This window comes from Stigmatopora argus, chromosome 9, assembly GCF_051989625.1.
Source record: "Stigmatopora argus isolate UIUO_Sarg chromosome 9, RoL_Sarg_1.0, whole genome shotgun sequence".
NCBI classification, from domain to species: domain Eukaryota; kingdom Metazoa; phylum Chordata; class Actinopteri; order Syngnathiformes; family Syngnathidae; genus Stigmatopora; species Stigmatopora argus.
This window is the reverse complement of record NC_135395.1, coordinates 12656352-12667962: the sequence shown is the minus strand read 5'-3', so window position 1 is coordinate 12667962 and position 11611 is coordinate 12656352. Positions and strand designations below refer to the sequence as shown.

Sequence of the window (11611 nt, the reverse complement as noted above, 5' to 3'; positions counted from 1 at the left end):
GCCTGTCTATATGTGGAATAGACCATACAAACCAGGTTACCCTAAAAATAAAAGCCATTGTAAAATTGAAAATAGTATAATTCTGAACACTATGATGTAAATATATAGAAAACAATAGCATTTGATGGCAAAGGTGTTTACTTAAAGATGCTTTAAGGTCATTTTCTTCTAAAGTTCTAAATGTCTGATTTACAGCCAGAAACACTTTTTGTCAGATTTTTGACGTTTTCGTGTGTTGTCATCACGATCACAAGCTCACTGCGTTGTGGCCCCCCAATAACAAAAGGGTACGCCCCCACCTACCAACTAAAACCATCTCTGCAGCCAGTGAGCATTTTAGAAACTGATAGTTTTGTAAATTGCAAACTTGGCCAAGTTGTTAAAAACAGTCTTTACTTTTGCCCAATCCAACAATGTATTCATTTTAATTTGACCTTACAGGACCTCTAAGAGAAACTTTTGGTGTTTTGTAACTCTCAATGCTCTTATCTGTTGAATAGATGTTATCATTTTTTTATTATTTCTATTGATCTGGAAGGCAAGCTTTCTTTGCAGCACAACTACAATTCTGACTTAAAAATCAATAAAGTCTCTGCCACACTGTCTGATCGGTTTAGCAAAGAAAGAGTAGTCATCGCTAGCAAGCCTCGTCAATGTTGGTATTGTTTTGTTTTCATTTCACTTTTATCAGCCCCCTTAGATTTCAAGGAATTAACCAAAATCTCAACTGCTGTTGACTTTTAATGACTCAACTTCCTTTTATCTGCTTCGTCAATGTTGAAAAACGTAAAGAGCCGATTTTGTATGTACATTGTACATGTTTAAAATCCAAAATAAATGTACACCTACATGTATTCTGTAGTTAGATAAGCATGACCAAAATTGCAATCTCTCGGTAGGTGGACCCTTGGTCTTTATGCAAAACTAGCAATATCTGGAATGACCACAAGAGAGCAACCTCGGCTCAAACTTTGCTTTTAAAACATTAATAAATTATCATGTCTTACACTGACACGTTTATTAGTCACATCTAACGCTATGTATAGTAGATACATTTTGTTCTTCAAGGTATCCATGTCTTTCTTTTGCAACATTTTTTTGTGCCGCGGGTTATCGACTGCATTTCAGAACCACGGACAGAGTTATTTCATCACCATGGACAGGGCGACTCTCCACTCCTATATAACTCGCCTTGACCGGAGACTGCGCATTGAAAAATTAAGACAAGGCGACGCTGATGGCCTCCATGAGAAACGAGTGTTCCACTTTACACCGTCATTTTACAGCAATCCCAGAATGTAGGCCAACATGGCGGGCGCACCTTTCCCATTTTCCTATTGTGGTCCTCTAGAGGACAAGAGAGGCGGATAGTTTAAGATAGCTGGGGTTTCCTTCCACCTAGGGGGAGTTCGAGGGGGGAAATCGTGAATGTTCGCCCGTCACACAGAGGACTGCGTCATTCTACCCACGTCAGAGACGAGAGGGGGTGGGGTAAAATAAGATAGTAGTACGTATAGTAGAGTATTTCTACTATCACTAGCGTTGAGCAGCGAATAATTACTGTCAGCTCTCCCAGTCTAAATGGATTGGATGTGTAGCATCGTCAAAGACAGTCTTCCCAGTTTAAGTATTAATGTTTTTTAGACTGGCTAAACGTTTCTTCTTTTTTTACATTTATTACATTGAAAAAAATGTCAATATTTTGTAGGTATTCATATACCTACAATATTTTGTAGGTATTCATTCATTCTATATAGCGACACAGATTTAAGACCTGTGAGGACATCACATATCACATTTTGGGTCATGTAAGCCAGTGTGATTTATAAGTACTATAATCTAGTGTTGTACTATACCAAATGGTATTTCGTGGCCTACTGGAACAAAATGTGATGTCCAACGATAGGTTTTTTTAAAATAAAGATTTCTTTTGTTTTCAATTACCAAATATATTCCCCTTACCTAGAAGCATCTTCTAGAAGGTTACAAATATATATAAAGAATTGTTTTCAAATAATAATGTCGGGATGGTAGGGGGATGAACGGCGTATATTGTAGTGGTGAAATCGAGCTCGGGGGTGATCAATATATCGTGGAGGTGGCTGGTAATGGGGGTGGAGGCGTGCAGGGGGAGGGTCGGGGAGGAGAGGAAGGAAGGGATACGTGACGGTCTCAGCCGCACTGTTGGTGGAGATCATCGTGAGGAAGGCCCACCGTAGTGATCATTGCAAGCTATCTCCGCTCTTAAAATCGGTACTTGCTCCCGATCGCACGACATCATCACCAAAGGGACAAGTCGAGGCTGCCTGTAAATAGGTAAGGACACATTTCCTAATGGTGAATTGGCTTAAACGTGTTATTTCTTGACGCCTGGAGTTGCAATCATTTGGGGACATCGTGTGCAAGGTTTGTACCGAGCGCTTGCAATAGGCTGCCTCGTGAAACAGATGTCTTGCTTTCTGTCGTTTTCCAATAAATACTATAACAAAATGAACCGGTCAGCAAATTGATACACGCCATCCACTGCGGTTTAAATTGATTTCTTCATATTTAGAAGAGAACATGTTTTAACACCGTGATGCATGTAGATATGTCAGTGTTCCCATCCCCCAGCAATAAAAAACCCCTCCAAGAATATAGTACTGTGCAGTCCCCACATTAAAAAGAAAAAAAACGTTTTTTCCCAGGCAGGCATCCTCCCACATAGTGAGCGTAGCATTACATGTGTGCAATAATTAATGACCCCCTCCACAATTAACCATTTCATTGAAATCTTTTCACCTTTGAATATTTTATGCATGGAGGAGGATGTTGAAAAGGACCTGGCTTGAATGCATGAGTGAACAGTACTATGGGTTTTTTCCTGCAAGCCTGTATACCGGACTGCAGCTATCAGAATTCACTACAGGGGTCGCTGGAGCTCTCATTTCACAAATCCTGATGGACACACTGCTTTTTATTAATATGCTTAATGAAAATGCAGTATTATGTAACATACAGTGACATTTTTGGGGCATGAAACACCTTGTGTGTTATGCACATTTATTGACTAGACACGTGTTTCCTTGCCCGTAGTTGCTCCACCAAGATGGACGTGTTAATGAAGGGTTTGTCCAAAGCCAAGGAGGGTGTGGCAGTGGCTGCAGAAAAGACCAAGGAAGGTGTTGCCGTCGCTGCTGAGAAGACTAAAGAAGGAGTTATGTTCGTGGGTAAGAAATGTGATATCTCCCTGTACTGTGTGACCAAGGACAAACAGTTACACTATATATTCTACTCATTTAATTAGTGTTTTTTATAGTTACGTAAAATATGGTTGCACTCTTTAAAAATATGTTCTCACCTCAGCATTAATTCTGTTATTCATTCAGACAGATGAATGATCAATGCATGTGTTTAATTTATGCAGGTCGATGAACTGTGTCATTAATTATGGAGACCGTTTTAACAACCGGCTACAAAATAACATCAATCTCAGAAATTGTAAATCAGTGCAGTGTGGTGAAGAGTGTTGGTGGTGGAGATGATGTGGTGGTCGGAATGTTCCTGTTGGCTCTTGCCTCACTTGATAGAGCTGCAAGAGGAGTTGGGGTGGGGTTGGGGGTTGGGGTTGGGCAGTGTGTGCCACATGTCTGCGCACTTGATTGCAGACAAAGCCAATGAGCAAGGAAATTTCATGATTCTTTTCATGTTTTGTGGAAGAAGAAGGAATCAAATCAGCATGAGTCTTGAGATAATGAGTTTTTTGCAACCTGGTTTTGCCTATATTTTATGAAATTTTTCACTTCTAAATATTTCATCATTACAGTCGTAATATAAGGGACACTATCATGAAACATTTGGCTGTCCATGTAACGTTGACACAGTTGAAAAAGGACAGCAAGATTTGTGACAAGCTATTTTGGTGTCATTTCTTTGAAAATGCCAAAGGAAATGTAAAACTCTTCTAGAGTTCATTCTTTAGGTGCAAATTTAGTCCTCAGCGGGTCCCATCAAGGTGTGATGTATAACTGTAGTTGGATCATGAGATAGCGGGGCAACTTGGGAAATTACTTTTAACCTCTTAATATTTGTCAAATCCTAATCGGATATTTCAGGAGTACTGAAGTTTTTCCAATTTAACTTGCCGTTTAAAGGCCCCCAAGTGGCATTTGACAGGATCTGTGTGAAATCCTGATGTTTGTCACTACCAATGTGGTCTTACACATTCAGTTGCATTTCCAGTTGACATAACACAAGTTGTCAGATGTACCTGCAATGAGATCTTAGCTGAAATCCAATTACTATGTGCTTGTCACTCATTATGAGGATCAAACCAGTGATGTGGTAGGCAAAATGCATGCAGGTTCATTTTTTGCATTCTCCATCTGTGCTTGCGGTTTGAGACACCGCATACGTGTAGTGTATCTACGCTTCTCCATCCATGCCCCAGAATAAAAAATACTCCACGAGGATGCCTTGATGTATTGAAAACTGAAAAAAAAACAGCTTTTCTTTATACGAGCAGATTTGTACTGTGTTATAGTACAACGAACCCATATGGCACACTAAAAACAAAATATATTTTTGGTCCCTTACCTTGCTTTGATGATTTGCACTGAATGTTCACTTCTTCAGTTTTTTTCTGTCGCATCCCTCTTAGTAGTTAATGTCGTGGCATTAAGAAAAGTCCAAAGGTGCCCTCATATGTCATCTTGGCGAACAGACAAGATTCACTCTGCTGCACGTGTTGTGACCCCAAAAGATTTCAGAGGACTTTGAGTGATCTTTCAAGGCCCACAAAATACTGCCTTTTATGATACCATAGAGTGAATTTACCAAATGAATGAATAGACTCCCTTTTTTTCACCAGGTAAAAAAAATACATTTGTACCTTTTTGCATTCTTGTTCAATCAACAGTAGCACATAAAATCAGAGCACTTCAGAAAATAGGGGACCTTATTGTTTCTTTTTCTAATGCCACGCAGCTGTAATCTATACATTAAGTTTTTTTTCTGACATACATAAGCATGTCCAATATTGCCATCTCTTGGTTACGCCATGTTCTCCTCATAGATGAGAATGTGTGGGTGGGAGCAGATTGTGCTTACCAAGTTTTATTGCAGTTACAGCTACCCACACAATTAAAGAAAATGTTTGGTTTGTTTTTAACTAATTTTTATGACTACAGCTGTCTAAAACAGCAATGCTTCATAGTGACAGCTTTTTTTATACAGTTTTAACAATCTTGGGCTAGTAAAATAATTAGAAACAGGTCAATCTGCTCTTTACTTGGCTTATGTTTTTCAGGCAGCCTATAAATTATAAAACATGTAAGAGCTTTCCTTCTGTAGCGATAGTCATCATTTGTGGACCTTTTTAAGCTGTTTTTTCAGTGTTGTCCACTACTTTGTTGTTTTCACATGGATGCATTTCCTTGATTTATGTTTGCTCTGAAGCTGTTGTTTGTAGAAAGCTTCATCATTTTCTCTTTAGTGGTCTTTGGGGAGCAATAATGCATGTAGATGTGAGATCAAATTCAGGAGCACTGAGTGCACCGTTAATAGAAGTGTGGATGGATGAGATCTGTCAAAAGGTCGAACAATGAAAAATACTGTGGTTGTATTTTAAGCAACTGTGTTTACTTTTCATAGAAAAAATGCTCCCTGGTGCCATCAAAGCTGCAGCCAGTTTGAGATGTAAGCTTTGTGGTCCAGCCCTAAAACAGTGCTAACAATCATCATCACTATCCTATTACTTTCACATGATGGCAAGGATCCAATCCTAAACCGCTGCCGCAGTTGTAACAAGGTTTTATTGGCTTACTGTGACACTTTAAGAACTACTACCTATTGCTCATAAACAATATAACTTTTATAAATCATACGCATGTATTTAAAATTAACCCTAAACTTCAAAGGTGAAACAGTTATATGGTAAGATGTATTGGAAACGCATTGTGATCAACATTTTTGAAAATCGATAATGTGAACTAAACTCCAATTGAAAAGTAATGTACATTTGCAAATGGAATACTATTATAAATTTCCTTGAATGACTGTAACAGAATCAATAATTTACTAGTTATGAATTTGGACTAAAAACTAAAGTGAACATAGCCATGTATTGCCCCCCAGTTGATAAAATAATCAGCAGTAACTTAAAATGGTAACGAATTAATTTTTGGTGTGTGTCACATTTTAGAAGCTCATTAATTTTTGGGGTGTGCCATATTGTGTGCACATACAGTATTCTATTCGTCTGCAGTGTTTTGGATGTATGCCTTTTCACATCCGATAATGCGGATGCTTATGGAAAGTAATCACAATGCAAGAAAACGTAGAATATCGCACACAGTGTCCTAGCTAGTTATTGCTAGATGGACTTCATCATACATTAGGAGATGACTGTCTGGTTTCAGGGGGCTGATGTAATTTTTGGACAAAAGATTTAGGCAATATATCACTTTATATGACCCAACGCAATCTGTCCCAATTTTGTAGTCAGCCAATTTTCTCTAGGACATTGAGTGAAAGTGCTCTGCTAATTTTGCAAATGGGAGCATGTCATAAACCAGGCAAGCTTTTCACACATCTTGTAAGACATTTTTTACATTGCAATGTAGAGATTAACTGCCTCCAACAATGACAATAGTTGTACACCTTGCTCTGACATTTAGCAAAAAAAAATTCCACCACTGAAATTGCAGGTTAAGATATTGTAAATGTGTTTCAAACATGACAATTAAAACATGTCATTTCAATGCTTGTATTAAATGTTACCAATATTTTTGGTGTAAATCTTTGGATTTTTTTTTTTCAATCTAGGTAGCAAGGCCAAAGACAGTGTTGGATCAGGTGAGTTATTTTTTCTAATGTCATTCCAATTAAAGCCATTTGATTTAATCTCACCATATTATATTATTTTTTAAAGTTGTGACAATTTTAATCTGAAAAAGGATTCTGATGAAACATTGTCGTCTATGTGACTGTTTGTAGTGGCTGAGAAGACCACTGGAGCGATGGGGAATATTGCTGCCGCTACTGGCCTCCTGAAGAAGGATGAATTCCCATCTGACATTAACGTATGCATCCAAATTTTATTAGTTCAGAGCCAAAATCATAAGAAATGCAGTCATATATATATCCAATCAATATATCCCATTGATTTTTTTATTTTGAAATATTAATCGAAACCTTGTAAGTTTCTTATCAAGTCTTTTAATACTGTAGTGCAGTGTAGTGTGTGCTTTTCCTTAAACTGATCACTCAGCAGAAAAGTATTTTAAATGCACCAATTAATTGTCTGCTGCATTGTCCGCTTGAATTAATTAGCCAACTCAAATAGATGCTTCCTTTATTCTTCTCAGGTGGTATGGTTACTTAGTTTTTATTTTATTCTTTGACTGTGTCTACTATATGCTACAGTTAATGAATGATTAACCAAATTTACATTCACAGCAGACATAGCATTTTAAGATGACAGCCTGTAGTTGAAAGTAAAAGTGGTGAGCATTGCAGAATAACAGCTAATTACTTTAACAAAAAGAAATAATGATAAAAAAAATCAATGCTCTGTAGAGAAAATGAGAACGACTACCAAGGATAAAAACAAAAAAATTGGACGCAGAACTTTTAGAGCCTATTTATTTAATGTGGGGGAAAAAACATCAATAAGCCTTTATGTAGCATAGACGACTGAGTAAATAAACACCCACGGCTTCTGCATTGTTATTTCCCCATACAATATGCTTTTCATTTTTGTATTATTTTCTATACCTTTTTAAAATGGTTGAAACCTTTATACACTGGGAGGGAAAAGTATTTGAATCTTTTGAAATGTATTCATACATTTTCTTCTTATACTCACAAGGGTCGTGGGGTGGGGGGTGCTGGAGCCTATCCCAGCTGAATCGATTTAACAACAGATTGAAACTTCTTTGGCAACAAAAACCTTAACAAAAAGGTTCTTGTAGATGCACACGTACAAAAAAAAATAATTTCATGTTCAGAATCGTGCCATTCACCGTAAAAACAAACCTTTTTGCGCATATTGTTGACATGCTGTCTAGCTCTAGCAGAATGTGAGTGGAAAAGAGCTCCACATCATTTTCTAAGCCTTCATCCTCACAGTTGGACTCTATCCACTGCTTTCCTGAGATACTCAATCTTACTGATTTGTAGATAAATCTTTCAGGGCAACACTACTGTTTACTTCTAAACTCTGGCCAAAGGTTGCTAATAATCTTCATTGGCATCATTCATGTCTGTTAGTCACAGACCACGAGGTGAGTCTTCCAGAGCTCATTAGTATCTACTGTTGTGCCAAATAGAGGGGAGGGAGTGTCTGCCTGCGGTGGTTTCCCTTGCAGTAAGACTGAGCCCATAGGATTATGGTCTGTTCTCTGACCTAATTGACTTGATTAGTGGAGGTTTAAAAATAAGAGTGATGACCCACAAGCTTTGTTTTCAGGTTTCATTGTTGCCTATTAGGGATGAGCAAACCTTCGAGTAAGGAAATAGTCAATGCCATACGATTACAAAGACACACGGACATTAAAATTGGGTAAAAAAAGAGAATTTGGTTTAAATGTATTCATTTACATTTTTCAGTATTAACGTTCAATTCATTTTGCCTGGGAAACTCAGAAGTGATTGTAATTATTTTCCCTCTTTAGTTCATTTCGTCGGTATCGGCAGGTTTTCAAAATCGGGTGGCTCGGAATCGCATGCAGAAATACGTGATTGGGACATCCCTAATACACACTTACATACATACTGTACATACATAGAAACCTACATATAGGTCTGTTTACATAGACACTAAGTTGAGTAATTTTCAACCTACGTATTTGTTTTGTATCTGTGTGCTCTCAGCCTGAGGAATATGGGCAGGAGGCCATGGAGGGCCAGTCAGAGGGAATGCTGGATCCAGAAGGAGAGACATATGATGACACCCAGCAGGTGATCCGTTTTCACCACACGTTCACACACGTCTGATGTCCCATGTTGTTATGTTCACTTGCTTTTCGAAACACAAAAACATTTTGTTTTACAATCTGGGATGACTCCATTTACAGTAATAAAAACAATGTTTTGTGAGACATAAATGGTGAATCTGATGAGACAAACAACTATCCGTAAATTCTGAAAACGGCGAAAGATATTTTTTATTCATTCATTCATTTTCCATACCGCCCATCCTCGAAAGGGTTGCGGGGGTTGCTGGAGCCGAACCCAGCTGTCTTCGTGCGAAAGGCAGACTAATCCCTAGACTGGTCAGCAGTCTGTTGTAGGGCACACAGAGAGACAAACAACCATCCGCACTCCCAATCATACCACCACCAGCAGGAATCGAGCCCACACTTTCCCGCACCGAAGTCAGGCGAGTGAACCTCTACAGCACGAGGCGGCAAAGAGTTTTTAATCATTAATAATTATTTCTTATACATTTTTATATTTTCAATTAATGAAGACAATTGTAACGTAATACATTGTTATTAAATCAAAATAAATACAATTTCAATTATTTTTTTAAAACATTAATACATACACTTAGGTGTTTGTTTTTTGCAATTATTATTATTCACTGGCAGGATTGGCTGTGAATGGGCATATTTCAATGCAATTGAATGCATTAGAGGTCCAATCCATTTTGACTGGGAGGGCCTCCCAGTCAAAATGGATTGGACGTCAATGACAGCTAGTGATTTCGATGTGCACTTGGAGTAGTAGTATGATTCAATCTCATTATGTCACTGTTTAATTTCCGTTACCTTCCTCTTATTGTCCCATTAATTCAGAGGAAAAAAATATATTTTCATCAATCTCATTTGTGCCAGGCAGCAGCTCATCCCATCCATGTTCTTCTATTTACACTCCTGCATTTCCTTCCCCTCCCCCATCCCTACACGCTCATGGTCAGAATGGGTGTGGTGATGACGTCCGCAGCCTTAGTGCATTGTGGGTAACGTCTGGGTCTCCCTGCATTGCTGTAAATGTGAATTCTGAAGCGGGTTCATTTGCATTCACATCTCTCTCCGTTGACTTATATTTTGATTGAGTGAAAACAAATGTATGACAGGTTTTGTAGAAACTGTGAATTTAATGATTTCATAATGTGAGGAGGCGTGTGGTGACAAGATGCTGAGGCTGAGGATGAGACCACCATGACTTGTCCTTGATGCTCTTGTATAGCCCTCTGCTTCCTTCTAGAGGCACTGCAGGCACATTGAACCAAGTACAACTCGTGTGTTGACGTCATCCTACAGATTTATATGCTAGGCCACACCAGTTGTTGCAAATAGTCTTTACAAATATAATCATTCAATGTCATGCATTTAAATTATTTATAATTAGAAATCATGTTTGCCATAACAGTAAACTGAAATGCCCTCAAATTGCATTGAATCTGGTTCACTAATACTTGATTAATACATTTTTATAAATATTTTAATAGATTCATTTATCATATATTTATTTATAATATATTATATGGTTGAGGGGGCATCTATTTCTGGTACTAATTTAACAAATAAAAGTAGAAGCATTTCAAGTTGGCCCTGATATATTTAGATTTTTTTTTAAGTGAGGCTCGGAAGAAAAGGTTAGGACACCCCTGAGCTAAAAAAAAAAAAAAAAAAAAAATCCAAATATAGCTTGGTCGGTTAGTTTTATATGAGGTCACAGCAACTTTGTCAATGATTTTTTAATTAACCCAATTTCTAGGTGTCTAACAACCAACACCTTCAGAATTTACCATCAAGAAATTGTATTTGGGGTCTTCATGTCATAACGTGAATGATTGTTCACCCTCTAGGAGAGTCAAGACTACGAGCCGGAGGCATAAAAGCATCAGTGCGAGCCACCATTCAACCAGCAGCACAACATTATTTATAATAATAAAGGACAAATACTATTCCAATTATTCTCCTGTTCCAAAAAAGAAAACTACAAAAAGACAAGAATCCCCACGGAAAAATGTTCTTCCTTCAACAAAAGAAATCTTTTATGATTATATATTGTAAATGTTCTCAATGTAATGTGTTGGGTGTCGGTAATTATTGAGCTGTAGGATTGTCCTTCACTGTCTCATTTCCTTGATTCCCTCCCAATGAAATGAGACCAGAAGCAGGGCTTGTGAATGTGTACTTTGCGTGTATATGTATATTTAGAAATGTGTAATAGATGTTCATCAACTTCCAATGAGAACATTGGGAGCAAAAAAAGTCTAAATTGCAAGCAGATATTAATACAAAATCCTCTTTTAAGTGTTGACGATGCCTGGTTGTTTACTATGGGATTTTTTTTAATGTTTTGAAGTATTTCTGTTGTTTCTTTTTTATTTTGTATCTTTCTAGTTGCTTGTGAAATCATTCCAGTAAACTATCTGTTGGAGATGGAAAGTATACATGTTTGTGTGTGGGTGTGTTTGTGTGTACTGACGATTTTAACAACCTAAAGTTACTATATTATGTCTTGAAATCATAATGGTTGTCATATCAAAAATGTGCTTTAAAATGCAGGACTTGTCAATAAAAAGGTTTGTGTTAAGCCAGACATGCAAATCCTCTGTAAATAAAAAAATGAAAAAATTAATGTTGTGTCATAGTTGATAACCTTCGAATTTGATGAA

General features: G+C 37.6%; 1 protein-coding gene across 1 annotated transcript; it reads left to right on the top strand.

The window, feature by feature from the left end:
- Positions 1-2146: 2146 nt before the first annotated feature.
- sncb (synuclein, beta) lies at positions 2147-11574 on the top strand. Its single transcript, XM_077609388.1, has 6 exons — positions 2147-2316; positions 3076-3209; positions 6805-6834; positions 6976-7061; positions 8854-8940; positions 10796-11574. The coding sequence occupies exons 2-6, from the start codon at positions 3089-3091 to the stop codon at positions 10823-10825; spliced, it is 354 nt and encodes a 117-aa protein (XP_077465514.1). The 5' UTR covers positions 2147-2316; positions 3076-3088; the 3' UTR covers positions 10826-11574.
- Positions 11575-11611: the final 37 nt, after the last annotated feature.

Excerpts from the sequence above, each read along its gene's own strand:
- sncb (XM_077609388.1), top strand. The coding sequence starts at position 3,089 with ATGGACGTGTTAATGAAGGGTTTGTCCAAAGCCAAGGAGGGTGTGGCA. Across the intron at positions 7,062-8,853 it reads AATTCCCATCTGACATTAAC|CCTGAGGAATATGGGCAGGA; the intron begins GTATGCATCCAA and ends GTGTGCTCTCAG. Across the intron at positions 8,941-10,795 it reads CATATGATGACACCCAGCAG|GAGAGTCAAGACTACGAGCC; the intron begins GTGATCCGTTTT and ends TTCACCCTCTAG.